We start from the raw sequence: 24,222 nt of genomic DNA, 5'->3' as shown, positions 1-24,222 counted from the left end.
GTTTGAGAAAATGAGAAACTGCTGATGTACTGGGATTGTTCCAGTACATCAGGTTGACCTCCCCAGTCACCAGATCTCAGATCAGTAGAGCACCTTTGGCATGTTGGGAGAATCAGACAGTTCAGTTAATAAAGCAGGTGAGTGTATTTGAGAACAGCTCGATAAACTACTAGTGATGTATTCAGGATCTAACCACTGTTGGTGTGTGTTATGAACGAGACACTCCAAGTTTTCTTTTATAATAATCTCTAATAATATATTTAAGTAAAAAACCAGAATATTTACAGTTTAGATACACTTTTTTTTTACAAATTAGAATAACATTTACATATAAATATAGAGGAACATTTTATAGTGCTGTACAAACAGAACACACAAATACACAAAAAAAGTCAATTACATCAGTTTGTTTTTGTAAATAAGTGAGTTTTTTTTTTTTATCAACTGTCAGAACATACGACACTGTTGTTCATTTCTGAAAGAATAAACCTGACAAAGAGAACATTTCTTCCTCTAATGTTCTACATTTTCTAATGTTAATTCAGTTCTCATGGATAAGCATACATCGCAGCTACTAGTTTTGGACGTTGCACCCAGAGGAAAGAGTTTGCCTGCAAATGGCACAAAGATGAAGCTGATAGTTTGCTATGATTTTGACACTTTAGCATCAGTTAGCTGCATCTGGTTGGGACGACACATTTGGGACAAAGTGGAGAGACTGGAGTCGTTTTGAAGATAAAGGACAGCAAGTCTGTCCCAGTATCCACGTTTACACCTTATTACCTCCAGGTAGTCAGAAATCTATTCAAGCCAATCAAGTTATCAGCATTAAAGGAACTGGATGTTTACTTTTGGACCAACTTTAAGAACGACTGAATATCATTTAAATCTAAAGAATTGTTTCCATCATCATCGGTTTTAGTCTCAAAAATTAAACTATGTTAATCCTTATGAGATCGATACTAATAATGTATATCTGATGATGTGTTCTGGTTAGTATGAGGAGCACAGATGGTCACTGAGGATCATAAGAATGTATTTTTAAAATTAAACTTAATTAATTATTAATTAATTATATGTAATAATTATCTTAATTACTTTTTAAACACTATTCAACTGTGCTGGCATCATTAAAGTTCTTCTCGCTCTCCTCCATTTAAGCTTATTATTTATTTATTATTATTAAAGCTATACTTTATATTATTTTCAAAACTTGTAAACCATCCATCCATTTCCCTTTATCTATGCGCCGGAGTGCTGGAGCCTATCCCAGCTGTCACAGGGCATGAGGGAGAGTACAATCAGGCAGTTTGTTAGACCATTGCTGGGCCAACGCAGAAACATCAATGTTTTTTAATGCTAGCATTTGGTGTCACAGCGCCCCTTTGTGGCCAAAACACATCACAGCCATTGCTCACTTTACATGAAACATCAGGAATTTGCAGCAGATTTCTGATTTTCTTTTAAAGATGTTTGATCCCTTAGAGAGTTTGGTAGATTTTTTTTAGAAAGTTTGCCATGATGGAAATATCTCGTTGAGTGTAGGTTTGTCAAGGTGAGAGTCTAGTTTGTATAGTTTTCTCCATGTTTAAGGTGCAGTCCAGTGCACCGTCAGAGTCTTCTGCACTGATTTCAGCTGCTTTGGTGTCCTCTGGTTTCAGTTACAGTTCAGTAAGCCGCCTGTGAAAGTGCTCACGTCTTTGTGTAGGGCTTCTGGAGACACAGTGAGCCGTGGTGAGGAAGAGGGTGGCAGTAGTAGTGTTCGATCAGTGTAGACAGATTGGGGAAGGTCAAATCAGCTTCCAGAAATATACAGTCATCCTGCCAAAACACCCAACAGGAAGCTTTATTAGTCTGATGTGTAACTTACTTACACAACATAATAGGCACTTATACCATACAGCTAAAATACAACAGTGAGCAGCAGGTTTCTTACCTCTTCAAACAGTCTGTAGTTTCTGGCTTTGCCTATACTGATGTCCCACACCACCAGCACCTGGATAACACACCAAAAATGATTTTATTTAGGCCTAGATATCAGAAGCTCTTTTATTATTATTGAAATAATACCGTCTACCCAAAAACAGTAAAAAATAAAAATGAAGTGTTCTGAAAATTTACACATTTATTAATTAAATCATATTGACTGTTACTGTTTATAATTATTATTAAACCTTTTACGGCAGCGAGATAGATTTTTCAGCCCAGAATGACGAAAAATATTTCATATATGGCAATCATAATCATTAGCTTTCAGGAGCTGGTGCTTCAGAGTTACTTAATGTTAAGTATCTATCAGTAACACAAATTTCCATTATGCTGGACTGGAAACTATTATTATTATTATTATTATTATTATTATTATTATTATTATTATTTTTTTTTTTTTTTTTTACCTTTGTTGTTTTGGTTCCTGATTTTCTAATGGCGTACAGTCCATCATGTGGAGGAGTTGGACTCTCTTTGAATAACCTACAAATAGAAAAATGATCACCGGTTATGAGCTATCAGAGGAAAACATAAAGCAAATGCCCCATGTTAAAAGTCACTTTAAATTTAGCACTTAAATAAGTAGTAGTAGTTCAGTTAAAACTGAAGTGAGGCTCATAGAAAGAAAAACACAAGCAGAAAGAAATGCAGTTTTTTGCCACTAGAGGGCAGAAAAAACAAAAAGCAGCACTGCTTAGTTTACTGAAGATCCGTTTCAGCTTCCAGCTCTAAATGTAAAAACTAAAGGTGAGATACGTACTTTTCTACGAAGCTGGTTTCATTCGAATCAATGAACACAGAGTCTGGCAGCTGGACCTGCAGATACAGAAACAACTGATTAAACACAATTCATTACTGATACTAGGCTCTCACGAGGCTGAGATCTCTGCTCAGATATACAGCAGTGAAACATAAAGAACAAAATTGTGTGTTATAATAACTACACAGGTCACATAAAGATACTACAGTTTAGATCATAAGCATGTCAGGCCTGGCACTGACTGTAACAAAGCATGGCTCAAATTTCAATATCTTGTTTCAGTGTTTAATAAAAATTTAATTGCTTCAACTTCATGATTTGAAAAATTGGCATAAAACACTGTTGTTGTAGCAGAAAATTAGATTATTATGATTGGATTATAACTTCCTCCCACCTGAGCGCCTCAGAATCAGCTGATGCTGTGATTTTTGTTTCTTTTTCGTTTGCTTTAGTGAATTTTCAAGGCAGTTCATAAAGACTAATATGCAGCCCAGATAAAATGACTTTTAAAACAAAAGGGATTTCCCTGGGCTCAGTCATGATGATACAAGGGGTTATCTAAAGCAGCATGTATTTCCACAGTAATTTAGCATTTTTATCCGCTGACACATCATTTCAGTCTCTCTTACATTCTCATAGTCTTCGTCAGAGTCGTACGCGGTCGAGTCTCGTTTCCTCCTGAAATCTGCAGTTTCGTTGTTGATGGAACGGAAGCTCTGGCCCTCTGGAGATGTTCTTCTGGTGAAAAAACATGCCTTAGTGATGCAGGGAAACTTTTATGTTGTCTTTACATACCTATTTTATACATGAACCAATAAAACAGTGTCAGTAAGACAGCTTTAAAATGGTTGTGGATGTTTTCCTTTCAATTAATTTTTTGATCATAAAAATCAACCTGAATTTCACTGTTTAAGTCAGACTTACTGAAAGGGTGTTCCTGGCGACTTGGGCTTGGGTGGAGGCATTGATGGTTTGACTCCTACTAAAGGTAAAGGAGGTTTGGGTATAGATGGCTTATTGAGTAGTCCAGGTTTAGGTAGCGGGGAGTGTGAAGGGTGACCAGGCAGTGGTGGGTGACTGGAGGACGTTAGATTGAGAGATACATTTGCGTTTGGGCATGGTGGAACCGGCATGTTCGGCTTATTACGGCGGTAGTTGTTTTCTAGTGACTGGCTCCCGCCAGAGTGAGGGGGACACGGGCCATTTACGATTAGCCTGTCTAGTTTTTCACAGATGGGCAAAGTAGCTGGTGACTGGACTGAAACAGACGGCGTAGGCCTCCAGTCTCTTTTGTCATTTGCTGTTACTCCCACGGAGGTTGACCTGCCTGGTTTCTTTGCATTGGGAGGAATAGGTGGAGGTGTGGAAGAAAAAGAATTCTGTAAGTGAGGGGCAAAAGGTAAAGGTGGGGGTGGGCCTTTGGTAGACTCCTTCTTTACGCAAGGAGTGGGTGGACAAGGTGAAGGTTTCCTGGGGAGCGGAGAGGTAGGGGTTTTCAGTTGTAATGGGATGGGAGGGGGGAGGCTTTTTTGGAAACCTGGACTGGAGTCTTGACGGTGGGGGAATGTCACTGGCACAGGTGGAGGAGGGTAAGAGGGCGGTGGACCTGTGGGTCGACCTGACGAGGTAATGAATAGAGAGAGTCAGTATTGGTTCCTGTTTCAGGTAAAGATCTTTGTGTTAAGGAGCCATAAGTACAGGGAAAGAGGTTGAGGCGGTCACCTGAAGATGTTGGCGAACATTCACTGTCTGGCTTCAGATAGTCCTCCTCATCGTCATCATCATCGTCATCACTGTAATCTTCACATAGAAAGAAGAGGTGCAACAATTTATTAATGCACAAATGCTATATAAGCTTATATCTTATCCATGGATATTCATTGTTGTTGTCTTACTAATTTCGGTGGTATCAACAAGATGTTTCACATCCATCGGCCTCTCGATTGTGCCATAGAAACTGTCTGCATCTGAATCTGAATCACTGTCACAAACAAAGATGGAGACATAATTAACAAATAATATGCCAAAAAATTTGATTTTATTGACTGTAGGCTCACTGAGATTTCAATGAAAGTACGCGAGCAAGAAAAATCTAGATTAGGTACAAAAGGTCACACTGAAAAACGTAGATGACTAATGAAGCATAAATGGTATAAAATTATTTTTAGACACGTTTTTCCATTATTTTTTTTTCTTTCAGCTTTTATAGAGGTGGTCACACTTGCTGATGATTGGCTAACTGTGCATTTAATTGACCACACCTGGCTGCTATTACCTCTTAATTCCTATGGAAGCAGTAAGGCTGTACTTGGGTTTTCACAGCACTAAGTACTTTATTTGTCCCATGTCTGTAGTTTTCTTACAACAATACATGTATAATCTATATTTTTATAGTGTGGTGAAATATGACCGAGTTCACTGAAGTTACCTTGGTAGGTGGGCCTCTTTCCTGTCGTTATAGTGGTCTATTTCTCTCCGAAGGTATCGCATCCATTTCTGTAAGACATCAAGCAAAATACAACACGTGACTATGTGAAACTGCAGCATTTAAATTAAAACAAACCCCAAACAATTTTAGCATAAAGACTGAAATAATACCATAGTTGAGACAAAGGCAAAGACTAAAAATTCTTCTCAGGCTCTAAAGTTATGCTAAGTTCTCAATAAACCGCTTGGCAGGGAGGTCAAATTTTTGTACTCTTACCCTCCTCTCATCCTCACTGGCTGCTGAGAAGAACCACGTCCTGTGTTTCTTACTGAAGTGGACGATCTTGAAAGGAAAAACATTGCTCGATGTTGTCTCCTCTGCTGCTCTCATCACTCTGAAGAAGAGGACAAATGTAAGATAAGATATATTAGTGCTCCACATTATTTGATGTCATGGGAAATGTGCAATGACAACAACAAAGTAATACTGGGTGCTGCTAATTAGCCCCCTGTAATTGATATAATTACAACCTTATTTGGATGTAATATACAGAAGTGTGAAAAAAATCAAGGAGTTTGTTGTAAATAATTTTAGTCTGAATTATTGCTGAATCACTGGCATTGATTGAGGCTGGGATCAGACAACCTTCTTCCCTCCTTAAAGCCCCATTCACACATACAGTGCAGCCTAGGAAATGCAATAAGATGGCAATCTCTCTCCGTGGGGAAGCCCTGAAGAAACATCCTGAGCTTCTTCACCATCCCTTCATCAATCAAATGTCACAAAGCAGCAAACATGAGGGAATCTAAATACGGCGATGTTTTAATGGGGATGTTTGCCACACTTTTTAACAAAGTAAACTATGAGCAAGTTTCAAAATGAGCAACCTCTTTTGTGGGGCAGCTGTTATGTGCTAAGTGTTGCTTCCTGGGGAGTTTTTCAGGTGCCCTGACAGCTGCCTACTGCACTCCCTCCCTCTCACTCTCTCTCTCTTGATGGTAGCCTGGCCAGCTATCTACATATTTTTGTTCTTTTCAGTTTTAAGAACACTCCTTTATATACCCTTGAGCTCAGGTCTAACATTACTGGAGCTTCAGGTGTACTCGGTACTGAAGACCCATTTTTAAAGCAAGCACTTAACCTTTTCCTGCATTAAACCTTATTATCTACAATTATCATTTACATAGATGTCATGCTGTAATAAAGCTTAAATTAAACCAGTGGGATGTGAGCGTCGCTGGGGCTGAGTCCCAGAATAATAAAGCCCCGAATATGCACACAAAACATTATGGGTCCAAAGGAGAGAGTAACAGTCTAATCACAATTGTCAAAAAAACACGTGGGTTTCTGCGGCTCAGGAGGAAGTGACACCCATGTCAGAATCATTAACCTCAAAGTGCACCTAATCTTCACACAACAATATCTAGATGTTGGCACAGGCTTCACCCTTGAGCCTGAAGCACTCAGTTTAGTATGTTTATTTATGTAGGAAAATGTCTTCTACTGACCTGTTGTAGCCATTGAGAGAAAACGCCCCCTGTGGTGCAGCAGAGGTACTGCTCTTAAAGTAGTACACGCAGCCCTTGTGGATGATGATGTACCTCAGTGGCCCTGTAAGGCAAGCAATATGCATTAAGAATGTTTTCATGGTGGTGTAAAAGGTGCTGTATCAATGACGAGAATGTAAGTGGATATTGCTCTTTCATGTCTGCCTTTTTAAAAAAAAAAAAAAAAATTTCAACTCACATTTCATTAGGCTGAATTGGCTGCCTCCCTTCTTGTGGAGGTATCCTGCAGTGGTTACCCCTCCTGGCATGGTGAGGAGGTTCTGAGCCCCAATGGCTCGCATTGGCACCGGCCAGCACATCTCTGGAGATGACATGGTTCTACGGCAGAGCAAAGGACAGAATATTTTTCTGTCAGTCAGGTGAAACTGTAATCTCTCTAGTCGCACAAGATCGCAGAAATGAATAAGGAAATGAACGACAGCATAAATAAGCTAACAAACAAAAACCAAGAAGCTTTGGGGAGTCAGCACACGACTTCTGCTGTTCTAGAAAGGACCACATCCTCTCTGCTAGCAAACCTGCTTCCTATCCCCTTTAGCTTTAGGGCGTTCTGAGCTACATCAGCTCTCACACAGAAAACTAGAAGGCACTCAGCAGTTCATAACAAAACAAAAAATGACCTGTTTGTTCTCCCACATACCCTGAAACATATTTGGAGCAGAGATGGCGATAAGACCACCCCAGACTTAAGACCGGCCACTCAAAACATCCAACGGCGAAGCCTGTTTTTGGGCTGTGCACGCTCATAGATGTGGAATTATAAAATGATGAACAGATTAGTACTCATAAAACACCTCTCTACTCAGCTGAGCACTCAAAGCAGCTTCTACTACAAGTCTCATTCACACAGTCACACATTCATACTGAGCTTTTATCCAAGCCTAAGTGCTTTCCAACATTCATGCAGGCAGGGGAAACTCGGGGTTCAGTGTCTTGCCCACAGATAAGCTGACCTGGAAACACCTAAACCAAATAACTAGTCCTGAGCAGAACCATTTCTCAACAGCTGTTCCCACAAGGAACATTTATTATTTCATGATTTATATCATCAATAAAAAAACAGCATTTATTTTGTAGAATTAAAAATCGGTTAGTTAATGACTGCTGGATAAGCAGTCATGACAGGGAGTGAGTAAAAGAAAATGACTATTTCGCTCTTTTTCTGTTAATCAAAATTAAATTACATTTATTACTGAGTCATAAATTCCGTAGTAACATGAGTAATGCTCGGCTACTCGTCTGGTGTGGATAGGAATCTCTAATCATTAGTTGTGAATCAAAAGTCACAAACTAAAGACAAACAAATTGTGACACTGTCAGAAATGAAGGCTCAACTAAGATAACATATCATGTGCTATGAAACTCTATACTGCTAATGGGACACATCCCAGTGGACTAGCAGATGGAGAGTTATAGCCTTGCTGTGTCCACTGTGCTGCTCAGGAAATCCTGCTTGGCTTGGGTAGCTCACCACAACTGGACAAAGATCACTAAAAGAATGAAACATCTTTTCGTCAATTTCAAAAACTTTTCTTCTGCAAAATCCTGCTCTTACACCTGATGCAGGTGTTGCCTACCTCCTGTTGAGCTTCTTGGTGAAGATCTGAATGGCAGCGTTCTCCCTCAGTATGCTGACTGTGGAAGCTAACATAGTAGAAGCTAACGCTGGCAGGATATCCATAATAGAAACAAGAAACCTTTTGTTTCTGTCCTCTGTGGCATTTACTGTCCCATCAAATCCAAACCGAGGGTGATTTAGCCATCCAACTTTTAAGTCTGTCTTATTTTCTGCTTTTCGCCGCAGCTCTCTCTGACGGCCTCTGCTGATATCTATCTGTCTCACTCATAAAGACACTCAGACTAAGGTGGTGGACCTACGTAACTGGAACCTTGAATTTTTGCATTGGCAAAGGCACATATTTACTTCACACAGGAAAAGCATAACATCCTGTGTCCTTTTTTGAGTCTTCAAGATGTAATGTAAAAAAACTACAAATGTGGGTGTGATAGAAAGAGACAGGGTGGTGGGGGTAGTGAAAATAAACATTCCTTCATGATCTAAAGTGTTTATGTGTAACTTGCAGTTTATCACCAGCATCTGCTAGCCTGAGTTGGAAAGAAGTTAAGGAACGAAGTATTTAGGAGGATTTAGTTGGTGCCAAAATCCACCCCCTTTCCCTGAGATAAAAAGACCTTGAGAATTAAATGGGCATGCATTCATTTACTGATGTTGAAGAGCAGATCCTGGCAGGGCTGCTTTAAAAAAAGCCACCTTGAAAATGACTCATGCCAAAGTCAGTTTTTGTGTTATGCTTTAGACATCAGAGTATTTCAAATAAACTAGGTGAGGCGATGATGAATGAATGAGGATAAACACCCCACACTTTAGAGTAAAATTTAATTATATGCAGGAGATAAAAATTAAAAAAGAGCCTGAGACTTAAAGCTCTGCTTATTTCTGAAGGTCTGTTTTTAGACAAAAAAAAAAAAATTGTTGCAGGAACGTGGGCCCCTTTGACTCAACCAGTGACAATGTGGTTTCCAAGACATTGTTTGAAGCATACTGTTGATTCAAGCATACTGTTTGATAGTTGGCTAACCTGCTGTTAGCCAACTAGCAAGTGTTGGGTAACACTAACACAACAGCATGGTTTATCATAGGATATTGTATGCACTTACACTTGTTAGTTTGACTGCACTCAAAAGAGTGAGCACAAAAACAGAAGTAGGTCGTGTCAGAATCAACTAACCACAGCTAGCATGTTTACATATGTCACACTTGCTAGCGATTAGCATGCCAGCTCATGTAGTGAACTATTTGCTCTAATCTCTAGCACCATTTAGGGTGTGCATAAGAGCTCCTCCTCTGTTAGATGTTTTAGTGACCAGGTAACTGAATCATTTAAAATCAGCCTCAGTCTCTTAGATACCAAAGAGATTAAGAGGAAATTTATTTATTCTGCTCTGAATATTTTGAATCGTTAGAATATGATCGAACATAATTAAACAATATTTCTTGATAATGAAGATGAGGAATAGAAATATTGCAACAGTTTAGACTGAAGAAGCTGTGGTTAGGGGAAAGTCTGCCTGGACTGGCAGCAGCTCCCCCGGTCTGGCAGATCCGCTCCACATCACCACACCCTGGTCATAATTCAACCAAAGCAGCCTACTTTGAGAACTAGAACAAAATGTATTTGCACGGACAGATGGAAGGAGTTAAACCTGTTAGCTGATAACACATGCAGGCCTCAAACACATCACAGGGTGAAGCTTCAGCCTGTTTATGACCTCAGTCTGCCCTGCTTCATATCTGTGTGTGTGTGTGGGGGGAGAACTTCAAAAAGACATACCAAAGCTATCTTGTGGTTCGTTTTGTGCCTGGGCCCATGTAATGTTTACTGATAACTATCTGATACAGACCTCAGCACAGACACAAACGAACAGGCACGCCAGACATTCTGCACTTCATCTCATCTCAGCCCGAGTGAGGTCAGCTGCCGCTTATCGTCCGATAAGGATTTCATGAAGTTCTCATCCTCACGACAGAACTGAAACAAGACGACTGCGTACTCAGCACCTTTATGTTTTCTGGGAAATGTGTTAATTCTTTTTCCACTGACAGAGGAGAAAGATCAGAGTCAAAAGTAGTAGTGGGAATTTGTGGGAATTAGCGAACCCCCCCAAACCCCCACTGGTCAGCTCATGTTTTGTTGTGTCTTTTGTTCAACTCTCATAATCTGCATGGCCGTCAAACTGTATTTAAAAAAGAAACCAAAACATACATGCATCCAAACATCCATAAGCTTTGTATGTTACCTAAACTTAAGTTACCTAAGCTACCCGATCATCACTGTAGCCCAGTTTGCACACAGTTAGCCAAACAATCCCACAGGTAGCACTGAATATTTGGCCCAAATGTGGCCCACATCAGCACATCTTGACTTGGCTGCTTCAACTTAGCCTAATAATTCAACTTTGGTCTCAAAAATCATATTTAATATCACATCCAAATGAAGACATTCTTTAAATATAGCAGAGCAGAGATGGCATGGAAAGGAAATCCTGTCCAAATAAATAAAAAAGAATTTCCCCTGTGTCACAGTGGTGTCGCATTAGATCACTTCCTAACAAGTAAAACAATGAAACACAGTTTCCCCATCAGCACGCTGACAGGCTTTCTGGATGCTGATATCACATTTGCTTCTCCCATCATGTGGTTCTTGCATGACCAAAATACGGTGACCAGAAAAACCCCCATTAAAATTTTTTTTTAAAAAAAAACCTTCTGCCAAATACAACCGGGTTTGCCGTGGATTCATCCTGAAAGAACAAAAAAAAGGCAGTGTGATTTAGCTTCAAACCCACTCACCTCACCTACTGCTTTTTTAAAGTTCCTGAAGAGATGCTAATCAGAGAACTGCTGTTTCTCAGGAAGAGACACACAGCCCACATACCAGACACATTCAAACACATTTCCTCTCTGGACACAAACACAATGTCTGCCCCGAGCGGTAGTTTAAAATTATCTTCCACATTTAAACTGTGTGCCAGTGCCTATTTGCTCTTCACCTGAGATGGAAGTCAAAGTTTAGTTCAATGCCTGCAAATTAATCAGAGTAGAAATCAGCAGACATCGTGAAAAAGTAAATAGAATCCAGCTATCGCTCACCTAGCATCTAAATTTATCTTCCCGAGAAGATGACTGTGAAAAAACTACTGCAGGAAAAAGACAAAGCCAATTATGAGACGCTGGGCCAACGATTCAAGTCGTACACAACGTGTCCTCATCTCAGATACGCTCTCCAGCAAGCTGAAGAAACTCAGAAGAGGGCATGAAGACACTATAGGCTGCATGGTGTAATGTGTGGACTCATGTCAGCAGGCTGACTGCTCATTTTCAAATTGAAATTGAAACTAGTTCAGTTTTCGAATGGAAATCCCCCGATGATTCAAGTCCTAGGAACTGCTTGTGTGATCTCATAGAACAATGCTGTTGCAAAGGAATACAAGCAAACTCTTTCTAATTAACAGAATACAGCACAGTATGTTCCACTGGAGGACATTAGATTTCAAATTAAATGGGTTAAAGTTGTAACTTATAGTGATACAATATAAATTAAAACAAATGCAGAGACTTTAACATTCTTAATGATCTTTTTATTGAAGTAGCTTTCTGTGCTCAACCTAACTTATCCTCATATTATGGGACCTTTAAGGCACAGCTCAGGGGAAGAAAACCTTTACTACCGAAAGTACTCCATGATTGAAAAGCCTCGTGCATCCACCAGCGTGGATGTGAAAAGCCTTAAATTAAACCTGAGAAGGAATACTTCCCCTCTCTAATGTTTTCATTGGGTTTCTGTGTTTTTTTGTACACCGGACCCCAGCCATGATAGAAACACCTCTAAGTTCCACGAATGTAATGCACAATGTTAATCTTGTGGGACTTTAATCAGTAGTTTAACTTGATTGAAAATGATAATCACATTTCTGATGTGTTGCAAGGCTTCTTATATAAAGATATCCAAAAAAGCCATTCCTAGATACACTGCACATGCAGATAGTAGCAACATATCAGTATCATATGAGTAATTATATCCTGTTTATTATCTGTTTGACTGTAATGGCGACCATATTTCAAAATGTAGCATGATATAGTAATAAATAAGGCTGCCACAAACGATTATTTTGATAGTCGACTAGTCACCGATTATTTTTGCGATTAGTCGACTAATCAGATGCATGCATCTGCTCTTATATAACTATCATTAGCTTACAGCTTTAAGTGTTTAAGGTATGTGCTAACTAAAAATAAAGACAAGATGATAGTTTATTAAATTTTTATGAAATCTGCAGATTGTTTAGGTGAAGTTTAATAAACTCAGCCGTCTGCTCCTTGCTATCTAAAATATAACAGGACACCGGAGTATATTCTTGAGCATCTCGCACTTCTGATAATCAGTTGTCTGCTTGACGTTTATTCAGCTGTGTAAAAACTATAACTTTAATCTCAGCCAAACCGATTTACTCAGGAACAAATAAAATACTGAAAAAAGCCAAACAATAACATTTTTAAGTTATCTAAGTGACTTATATATCATGTTTAACCCGAGTAGTGAAAGACGGCGGTGGGTTTGAAAACGATTTGCCAGGAGTCCGGTGTTCTCACCGGCTCTAGTGAGCCTTGAACCCCGGCTAGCTATCGAGCTGGTGGGTAACAGACGACTCCGAAAACGTCGGAGCGCTTTTGAAAATATGTGGTGTCTTGATAAATCAAGCAGATATTTGAGGTTTACACAGCTACATTCTCGCCTGAAAATATGTTAAACGTTTATTTTGTGACCCAGAAAGAATAATAAGAGTAATATTAAAACCAAGTAGCTGCCGCCATTGTTGGACACTGAGCAGGGCTGCGCTGGGCCGCGCTATGAATTCTGGGACACAGCTTCTTCTTCTTCGGGATTTAACGGCAGCTGGCATCCTTGTACATGCAGTGCTGCCATCTTCTGTTTTAGTCTGTTATTACACTCTTAAATCCTACTACTTATTCCTGCGTCTTTTGGGATCTTACAAAGCTTCAAACGACACGTCGACTATTAAATTAGTCGTCGACGATTTTGATAGTCGACGTAATCGTGACTAGTCGACTAATCGTGGCAGCCCTAGTAATAAATTAGAAATTTAACTCTCTACAGAAGCCGTAAACCTATCAGTAGTTGACAGTCATAGATCAGATGAGAAAAATTGTTGTTCTCTCATAGACTTCTATACAACCACAATTGTTTACACAACCAGAGGAGTCGCCCCCTGCTGGTCTTTGGAAAGAATGCAGCTAAATCCACCTTTTATAGCAACATCCCAATGGGATGTTGAAAATTACCTGGGCATCCCAATGGGATGTTGATTGGCCTGCCTATCCTGGAAAGACTGTAACTGGAGCATACAATACAACAAAATACAATTAACTGGAAAAGTCCAGGTAATTTTCTTTGTTTGATACATCATGTCCACTAGAGCTGTAGTGGACAGATGGTGTCATGGTCACAATGATGTCAGGAGTTGGATTTGTGAGCTGCACACACAACTGCTATCAAAACTAAAAATCAACTAGAGGAGAGGTTTGTGTAGTTTTCCTGTTGCGTTCTTTTGTTGTGAGCTATCATTTTATTCACAGACCACAGATCAAACTAAGATGTGCACAGACGCACACACAAGTCCATCACTGTCTACGTATAGATCTCGGCAGCTGTCAGGTGTCTACAACAAAAAAAGCACGCCGCTAACCAATGTCCACGCAAAGTGCATGCTTCGTGCTTAGACCAGATAACAAAGACCCTCACTGCTCACAACCTCAGGCTGACTCAAAGGTCACAGGTAACCACTGACACAGCTGCAGCCGATGCAGATTGTCCCATCCAGGAAACAGTGTCATTGTGCTGTGTTTCATGTCTGCAGTGCACTTCCTGTTCCCGACCTCCCTTACGACCGACCACAATGGTTCCTCCATTAGTTCAGCTTCACTTTTTTTTTCATTGTGACTGTGATACGCAGGTGTGAACACATGAATAGAAACTTTGGGTTTATCTCAAGTCATCAGTGTTCTTTTACTCACTTCTGTGAAGCTGTCCAGGTGATAATGATTCACACAGCTAAAGTGTTAATGGCACAGATCTTATAAATTTGCTTGCTGCTTTTTCCCACGGATACCTTCTTAGAGTTGAGAATACGTTTTATAAACACCATCATGTGTTACTTCCAGGAAATAGCCCTAACCAGCCCTAATCTGGATACATCTGTAACTTCAATAAAAGATGGGTTTCTTCTTTTTGGTATGTGTGATCTTTCATCAGGCTTGTGGCCCAGACGCTGAGCAACTACCGATTCTAAGTGCCTTTCATTTTAAGAAAAAAACTACAATCATTAAGTTAGCCAATGTATGTACAGTTTAAAGACAATAAAGAAGTTAAAAATGGATTAAAGAACCAGTCATTAAGATCTTTAGCTGCTCAGCTGATATGTCTACTAATGTTAACAGGGGAAAGAGCTGCTGTAGATTGGGTACAGTCAAAATTATTGCAAAAGTGTGCAATTATATTTTGAAATGGTTGATTTAAAGAGATGGGCTGGGTCTTCAACCACCCCCATCAAGTGACTTTGTTGTCTCAACATGGTAATAAAACAACAATAAGACTGAGTCAGCTATCACTCTGCTATTAGTTTAGAAGTGAATGGGGTCAAGTTAGCAACTACATACAGTCTGTTTGTGACAACATAGCAATTAATAGTCATGAATTGGAGAAAAGTGCATACTGTATTTGTTGCATATCTCCATACACAGAAATTCAAATTAACTAACTACATTCAGAGTCCAGAATTTTAAACAGATATTCAGAAATTCCTCCAAAAATAGTGACCTTGTTGCTGCAGAATGGCAATTTAACTGCAAGACCAGAACCAGAATACAACCAGCTGGCAGCCAATAGAGTCCAGTCCTACGCTACTGCAAAGAGACGCTTGGCAGATGAGTGTTTTCAGTGCAGTTAGTGAAAAAACGATTATTTGGAGACAGGTTGCCGGTTGATGATCTGTGCAATCACCTTGTGATCAAAAGTGGTTGGCACAACTTCTTTCAGTCGGACACAAACTGCAAGAGCATTCGATGGAGTTGCTGCACAACCACTGAATTTTAGTTGCTGCGAGCAGGTTTCTACCTTATTTTTACTCTATTGTGAATGAGATGAAACTGAGGTAGAACATTCATTGCTGTTGCAACAATGCTACTATATATATCTTTTACTTTCTCTTCATTCTGGAAGTGGTAACTCACCAGGGTCTTTTCTCAGTCTCTCTAGTCTGACCTGTTGTAGGTAGCGCTGTAAATATCATGCTGTTTTGTTAAAGACTGCCAAGGGTGGCTCAGTTACAGAAGAAGCCTGGTAGTCTGGTCGTGGGCTACTAGTTCTGTGTATTGTTATAAGGCTGCTTTTTCCTCCTGAATTTACTTAGAGCTTAATGTATTTAACCTGAATCATGGTTTCTGTGTATCTGCATGGGTCAGCTTAATGTAATTGTCATCATCAGCCAAACACAAGAAACACAGCAACTGGTCTTCCTGCTGTCAAGACGTTGATATAATAAGCTCTACAGTGCTCTATAGTGTGAGACCTGTACCTGCAGGTTAACTATTAAAACTAGTTGGATTTATGTGTTTAAGAATTAGAACAGCTTTAGCTTTCAAGAAGCAATACTTTGTGTATAATTTTGGCACTGTAGCTTGTGGAAATGTCTGGCGTTTCCAGTATCATCTCCTCGGTTTTTAATGTAAAATGAATTCGGAGAACAAATGACCACCGGTGTGTAGGACTGTTTGGTTTCTTATTAACATGGAAAATTGGAAAAGCAGAAGAGAAACACAAACAAGTCTTTTGCTCTCCACACACACACCTGCAGCGATGGGCTCATAGAAAGCTGAAATAGTAAAAAGCAGGTCCTCTTTCTCTACCTGCATCATTCCTTCCTGTGTCCAAATATGGCAGTGCCACTCAACAGGAACTACACCATCGTCACACTTCTGTAACGGCTGCAGGAAGGATTCCTCTCAGACTGATGCACACAAGTCTAAGTCTTCAGTTGGAAAGATTCAAAGGGTAAAAATCCTACAGTAGTCGTTTGTAACAAATTACAAACTGTAATTTAGCAAGAAAGAGAAAAAGCGGTCAAGAGAAAGGTACACTGATTGAAAGGTAGGAAGAGAGATAGGACTGAGATTCTGCTGTCTGACTGCATGCCCACCCTCCCCCCACGACGCAGGGGTCGAAAAATGAGAACTCATTTCCCGTAAACGTCTCCTCGTTCTCTCTCTTTCTAACACAAACCTTACTGAGGAAGTACTGAGGTCACAGTTGATGACCGTCATGGAAGCTTATCTCCACTGACAAATAAAGTGGATTTTTCTCTGAGGAATCAAATCACCAAAGCTAACAGACTTGGTTTAATTTACCATATAAAATTCTTTTTTAAAAGCAAACATGAGCCATTGGCAAAGTATCGCTCGCCTGTTTTTAGAGGTGAAAGCAACAGATTACAGCTAGCCCTGTTTTTTGTAACGAATTCAGGCTATTTTTTGGATGCAAATACTCAGGAAATACGAGTACTTACATTACACTTTGCATGCTTCGTTCTTCCTCTGTCCCTTTCTCAATGTGCAACAACAACATTCCTGCTTTGACTTTGGTTTTTGAAGAAAGTTGGCACGAAAGTTTCATTTTAAAGCCTCACACCTACGTGCTTTCAGCCTCACCTCAGGGTGTCTGCACCCTCCTCTTTCTCTTCATCTCTTATGCATTCTCTTACAGTTTACACTCTCACAAACAAACTAGGTGTGATTTATAACTGATGACTTGTGTTTGTTATGACTGAGAACTTTTACAGTAGCTCAGCCCTGTTACTGGTTGCTCCTGCATAATGTTATGTAAATCAGTCCTCTGTCAACAAAGTATTCCCAGCTGTCTATGTTGTATTTTTGTTATATACTAAATTTTATGATAACGATACCAGAATTTCTAGCTCCGTTTTCATACTCTTGGACTCTATTAAAGTAGCTTTGCATAATTCACAGTTCGCAATAATTTAATTTTAATTCTTAATCATCTTATACTGGAATTTTGGTGACGTTTTAACCTTTGCGAACAAGAGGTTTAATATCGATCTCTCCTTTTGAATGAGTGCCTGTCATACATGTAATACATTAATAATATATATTGCATCTTGTATTTATAATTACGTTAGGATATTTATTGGTTATTTAAGTTAAGTTATTTGAGAGGAAGTTTTGTCTTAATGTCATTATGCTTGCATAATGTCAACAAAGAGTCACAAATCTTGAATTCCTAATCCTGATAACGCACTGAAGCAAGTTATACTTATTATAGTGCAGATTATTTTTTTGCTTTTTTGCACCACCATCTGTGTTTGGAAACCAAATCAAGCTCTGCTGGTAACCTTAAATTGAAACACGTTCCCTTCAGAATCATTTCTGTTGGTCTCACAGATGTTTTCTGTCTGTCCTGAATGAGAACATGTGTTTTGGAAACGTTGTGTACTTGTGTACATTGTAGTTAACTTTAGCTCTGGGGTACTGAACTGTTTTTCGTTTCTTATAGTTTTACGGTAATGTTGGTTTATCAAATGTTCCTATGTCCCCCCTGTTACGAATAAAGTTTCCTTTGGCGTTGGAGCCACGGCTATGCCGGCCGCAGAGCGAAAACAGTTTCATTTCCTGCGAAGCTCGTGTTAGAAGGCTGGAGATATGGTGGGTGCAGATGTCCATGTCCTGCTGTTGTAGTTTTAGTCAGGATGGTTACTTTCACAAAAAAAGTACTCAGCTAGCCTTAGAAGAAACCTCACTTTTGAGGAAAATGCACCCAGGTTGCATGTTAAAAATGCTAAGTTGGGAGTGACACACCTGCCTCACTATTGCTATAACCAGGTGCATCAAAAGACAGATTATGCATAAATGAGCCTCGCCTGATTACCTCAGAGACAAGAGCGAGTTGGATAAGCTTATAAGATACGACAGCTTTAACCCCCCCCCCCCCCCCCCCCCCCAAAAAAAACATGTGTCTTTGAGGTTTTGTGAATTTTAAAACACCAAAAACAGATAACTGCATTTTTTGCTTGTTTTGCAATGTTCAACCTCTAGACATCTCAGATGCAAAAATAACTGCTCAGGTCTCCAAGAAGTGAAATTACGAAAATGAAGAACTTGCTCTCCCTAATCTCCTTACAAAACTCACTAACAGAGAAGCAGGTAAAATGCTTTCATACATTAATATATCACTCATCAAATAATGTCACTCACTGTGGACCTTGAATTAGCATCTATCTGTAAATAATGTGAGTCAGTTTTTTGGAACTTGGAAGTGGTTTTTTTTATTGCTGTTTACATCCTGGACAGGTTCACGTACGTGAAAAATACCTACTAAAGCTCAGCGTGTTCTAAAATAAGACATGACCTAATGTGCTGTGTACTGTCATGGTATTTTGTAACTTGGTTACATCATATCTAGTCTCACTGGGTATGCTCCTGAGTACAAACATACGCTCTCTCACATCTTTCCTTTTTGCTTTACTGGAAAAAATATTACATCAGTGCTATTTTTTTTTCTTCCTGATTGTTTTATTTATTAATTAAAACTTGATCCTCTTGCCATGCTGTTCTTTTTTTTGACTGCACAGGGACAGGGAGTGCTAAAAGTGCAATACGTAGTACTTTCACTCCCTCATAAATATCGCTCGAAATAAGCCAAGTTAATGTCCGTGTTATTGAAAAGTAGTAAAATTCATCTGTTTCAAATGCAGTGTGAAAAATGTAGATGTTTGCTTTTGACTTTCTGACTTCTAAACAAGATTTTAACTTTTCTCAGTACTTTAGTATGAAATGTTGCACTTCACTTAGGAAATCTTAAATTTGCTGTTTACACATTTCAGGCAGCAGAGAATGCAAGTTCAAATTCCATTAGTTAGATTATTGTAACAACCAGATCAAACAGCAGCCAGTAAAGATGGTACAAACCTCACTCTTACTTGCGTGGCTTTGCACACTTGAGACCAACGATGATACTCAAGATCATTCAAAAGAACCACTAAATACCCGATATCTGCCACTTGATAAACACAAAAACCAACTAATGAGATAGTCACTACCTCAAACGAGTCTCAGAGCTGATCACCAAACTCAGGCTGGTGAGGACGTGTTCAGTGACACGTCCAAAAAGAGTGAAAAAATAAAGATACCAGAAAAGCTGTGTCAGACCCAGCAGTGAGGATAATGTCTGAACTTACATGATGTCCCTTTGTTCCCGAATACACATCCTGGTGCTTGGTTTGGAGCTCCGTGCAAACGACTTCTTCTTCTTTACCGAAGGAGCAGACATGTCGGCGGACATGACAGTGGCAGTACAGGATAATATACCACCATAATTTTCAACCCACGTGGAGAGACGGATATACGGTTGAATGGACTCAAGGTAGAAAGAATCGAGTCAAAGATTCAAAATCATAAAAGCTGTTATGGGTGGAAGCATGAAAACAGAATGCAGATGAATGGAACTGGAGCTGTAGAAAGGTGTTAACGAAGAAAGAAAAAACAAAAAATAATGAAATAAATGGATAGATGAGCAGAGAGAACAATCAGCTGTGTCGATTAGGAAGTCAGTTGATGATCTGAACCCCTGATACTCCACCAAGCGTTTCCTGAGGGGGGCTCCTCCTTTAGCTCTGGCACCTCATTGGCTGACTGCTTTCAGCATGTTCCTTCCTGCTTCCTCAAAGACAGCATGCGATAGGTTGCCGCTTGTAGCCCACACTTCTGCAAACACACAGCTCACACACTTGGATACCCAGCTCCTGTGAAAGAGGCCTGGGGACTTTCCGTCGCACAGGACTGGAACAATTCAGAGGTCAAGCGCACAGACGCAGACACAAGGACGCAGACTCACGAACGCATCTGAAAACACACACTGAAACAGAGCCGTTCCTCTGTGAGGTTACAGGTGAACTTTTGTGATACTTTCTAGTGTGTAGTAATTCTAAGAGACCCTAACTTCCTTTTGACCCTTAAAACAGACCTGTGGGCACTTTATAAAAGACTAAAAAGGCCTAAATAAAACAGATAAGGTGCTTAGGCAGAAAGCTTGAAGAACAACAGGATGTATGAGTGTTTCAGTGCATAAATTTGTCACTGATAATGTCTTTCAACTCAGTTTTAATGCTGTAGAATAGCAGTGGCAAACATAAGGCCCGGGGACTAAAATCGGGCCGACAGAGACTGAAATCCAGTCTAATGTATGTTTTTTTAAAAGTGAAGGAGGGCATAAATTTTGATCTTTAAAAATAGATTTTACAGCTTCTCCTGCTGATAAAGACCTCCCCTGTTGCCATTCATGCTACACCAAAGGAACTAAATAATAGATAAATGATTAAATGATCTACTTTAGAAATTTCTGTTTTTTACAACGGGTCAACAACAACAAAAAGGTTATTCTCTGTGAATTAGACTGGGCAACAAGCTACCAGAACTGTTTCTTTATTTTACACAGTAATTTCTCCAAGAGTCGTGCTGACAGATCGTTTTATCTATTTACTGTTGAGTATATATCCATAGTGTTGCAACTGCACTGCAAAATAAGTCTGACATCCCTGATCTAGACCCTAAAAGATTAGACAGAGACAATAAACCAGTCAATTAGACATGGCTTAGAGTACATCAGCAAGAACTTGGTGATGGTGGGGACGAGATTGCCACTAGAAGCCATGCGCTACAACCAACTGGGAAGTGAGGGAAAAGATGAGCGCAAAGAGAAGCACAGAGAAACTGACAATGAAACACAAAATACTGGTGAGAGTGAGAAAAGAGATCTTCGGAGGAAAAAGGCTCAGTGCATCATGGGAAGTCCCCTGAGCAGCCTGAGCTTGTAGCACTGAAACTACAGGATGGTTCAGGGTCAGTTGATCCAGCCCTAACTTTTAGTTTGAAGCTTAAAACTAGAGCAGGCGTCTCTATCCTAAACCCGGACTTTCTCAGTCTCGCTAAACATTTGCTTCCTCAATACTTCCTCGTGCTTATTGTGTTCACAAATTTTAAAGACTAAAATAAAAACAATAGTCTATATTTTAGTTTAGTTTTAATTTTCTTTATTTTTTACAAGGCTGGGTTGAACCTTTAGTTTATTTTTAGTTCACAAAAATAACTTTTATATTGTAGGCTACAGAAGTCTGGCAAGTTCACCTCTTTTTAAATCCACAAACCTCACCAAAAGACAGCTCTCTGACTTCTTTTTCCCCCCACTATACTACCGTGAACACACAGGAAGCACCATGATGTCTAAAACCACCATACTCCTCCTGTACACTACTTGGAAGTGAATTCATATTGCAAAAAGAACTAAACTATTTAAGTCATTCCTCTAAAAATGACTAGCCCTGTATCAGTTTCTCCTTAAACATTTTTCCTTTATGTCTCGTATCAGTTGTACATTTCCTAGTTTTGTATTAACATTTGTGTTTCCACTCTATCAGCTTTTCCCTTCTCTTCTGTCCCCTTTTCTGTCATTGCTTCAAACAGCCACAAGTCACTTACAAGTATATTAGGCTCAGCTCAATCAAGGGTTCAGTGAGTTATTCTGTAATATATCTGAATACAAAAATGTGAGAAAATAAATACCCACTAGAGTGTGTCATATCACTTGGGTGAGGTTTGTTGGGTGATGATTCAGGACCAAACATGAGCCTGTATACTCTGAAGCATGTTAGTGTATTTGTTACCCACTGCAATTCACACTGGCACAGGAGATTCGCATTATTGATGTGCAGCCGACAAATCTGCAGCAACTGTGTCTGACGCTATCATGTCAGTACGGATCAAACTTTCTGAGGAACGCTTCCAGCAAAGGGAACTCCAACCCTGTACTACTTTGGTATACCTAATAAAGTGTCCTGCAAGTGAATGTATCAGGTTGCACTTTGTGATTAGGTTAGGATGCTCCTTACATGTATCATGGCAGTATCTGCCCATCATAGCAGCTGCATCAGTTGCAAATCGAACAGGTAGCAAGCAGCTTGTTAGCAAGATGTCAAAGTGAGAAGCCCCAGAGCAAGACTGCAAATCAACGAGTTAAAGAAGAAGAAGGTCACACTATTTGGGGGAATTTTTATGTTGTTTTTTGTGAGGATGCTATAAAATATGATCTTAATCTACTCCTCTACCAGACACCGAAATAAGTTTGCTATCAAAGCTGTCATACACACTAAAAAGAGGAAGCTAAAAATAATGCCACTCCTTGTGTAATGTCTCTACTATTGTCAAGTTCCCATCACCAAAAGGGGTGGCTAAGGTTACACGGTCATCATATCAGTTAGTCTGAAGTCTCATCAGATGATCAACTGTTTATGCACACAGATGATGAGACCATCTGCTGACAGAAAATAAAAAAAACCACTCCTTCTCCCACAAGTTGGATCACAGCTGGTAAAACACTTTGCATGTTTTTATATTTTATATAAATATGCTTCAGAACTTCCTTTTTCACTGTAAGTCTAATCCAGAGACAGTTGTCAGTACATGCGTGGGTATAAATGAGCAAGGAATTGTTTATGTATACCCAGATCATCTAAAGTGTGAACATATTTGGTACAAAACAGTTTTCATGTTGCTGCTGAAGTTTAACAAAGGGGACTGTACTGTACAGTCATGTGCTGGTTGGCAGCTTTGAGGTGTGATGTCTGCACCACTTCTTTGAACGTAACGTTAGAAAAGGCCTTCTGTGAAATTTAAGGTGCTACTAAATGCTGAAAGTGCCATTTCAGGTGTAAAAACATGTATTTCTTTGTATTTGTGTTATCTGCATAGATCTCAACCTCAATGAACAGAGTGGACAAAATTGCAGTGACAGTGGTGTTGCTTTATAGTGAAAAACAAAATATTAAAAATGAAGGATGATGAATTACACTGAATATGAAAGTATGTACACCGAACCTCGTAATCTTTGAATTCAGGTGTTTTCAGTCTCATTGCAACAGCAATCCAGCATCTAGCTATTCAGTCGGCCTATACAAACATTAGTGAAAGGCCATGTAAAATTACAGAGCGGGGCCTCTTAAGTGTGTAAATGTCACCAACGCTCTGCTGACCCAGTAACTGCATTAAGCTTTAAGCCTCCTCGAGATTAAAATCAGCACAAAAACTGTGCACTGGGACCTTTATGGTCTGGGTTTCAATGGCTGAGCACTCTTGTATCACGTGATATTAACATTTCCATGTCAATATCACAAATAACATCTGAAATTTTTTGTTATTGTTCCTTTTTTTCTTCTGGCAATGTATCTCAAGCAGTGAAAATCGAATATCTGCTGATGTTGGTTTCCACTGACCCTTGTTATGCCTTGATTGTCTAGAAAGAAAATACACAGTGTATATCAACAAAGATTTTCAACTTGAAGAGGATCAGCAAGATCTGATGTATGATGTAAGTGTTCCTTATTTTGTTCCTTCCTCATATGTCAATAAAGCCTCAGCTAATTTAGTTTGTAGCTCTGGTTAAGTGCAGCTGCTATTTTCAGATCTCTTCCTAAAAGTTCTTTTTATGCCACTTATGCTGACTGTGCTGTGATTTTGCCGCAGACCACAATTCATGTTTTATACTGACCCAAATTTTATACATTAAGGGTGCAGATTTCAGGAGTTTTCAGTTAAAGAGGCCACAGTTAGAAGGCTGCATGCCAGGAGATTTGTTTTTTATTCTAAAAGGGGGAACACTGTGAATCTATCGCATTGGACAAGGCTGCCAACACGGACTACTGATGTAGTGCCCCAAAGCATCTGAGGAAGAACATTCAGAAGAATTACTCTGATGTGGTGCATACCAGTGTGCTCAAAATGCCTCATCACCAGTTCTTCCACTTCATTTAAATGAAAA

The 24,222-nt window shown here is 39.5% G+C and overlaps 1 protein-coding gene across 3 annotated transcripts; it reads right to left on the bottom strand.

Moving 5' to 3' along the window:
* Positions 1–261: 261 nt before the first annotated feature.
* Positions 262–19,851, bottom strand: sh3bp2 (SH3-domain binding protein 2). Of its 3 annotated transcripts, none has more exons than XM_063480876.1 (13): positions 19,592–19,851; positions 6,924–7,063; positions 6,686–6,788; positions 5,454–5,571; positions 5,178–5,245; positions 4,645–4,730; positions 4,472–4,549; positions 3,674–4,367; positions 3,379–3,484; positions 2,750–2,805; positions 2,397–2,472; positions 1,937–1,996; positions 262–1,821 (listed from the first exon to the last, which is right to left on the bottom strand). In XM_063480876.1, the coding sequence occupies exons 1-13, from the start codon at positions 19,693–19,695 to the stop codon at positions 1,693–1,695; spliced, it is 1,818 nt and encodes a 605-aa protein (XP_063336946.1). In that variant the 5' UTR covers positions 19,696–19,851; the 3' UTR covers positions 262–1,692. The 3 variants fall into 3 exon arrangements, with proteins under 3 accessions (XP_063336946.1, XP_063336944.1, XP_063336945.1); XM_063480874.1 differs by having other exon boundaries at positions 263–1,821; positions 3,379–3,487; XM_063480875.1 differs by lacking the exon at positions 19,592–19,851 and adding an exon at positions 8,323–8,426 and having other exon boundaries at positions 263–1,821; positions 3,379–3,487.
* Positions 19,852–24,222: the final 4,371 nt, after the last annotated feature.

The sequence above is a fragment of the Pelmatolapia mariae genome, linkage group LG7 (genome assembly GCF_036321145.2).
Source record: "Pelmatolapia mariae isolate MD_Pm_ZW linkage group LG7, Pm_UMD_F_2, whole genome shotgun sequence".
NCBI classification, from domain to species: domain Eukaryota; kingdom Metazoa; phylum Chordata; class Actinopteri; order Cichliformes; family Cichlidae; genus Pelmatolapia; species Pelmatolapia mariae.
This window is presented reverse-complemented; position numbering and strand designations above follow the sequence as displayed.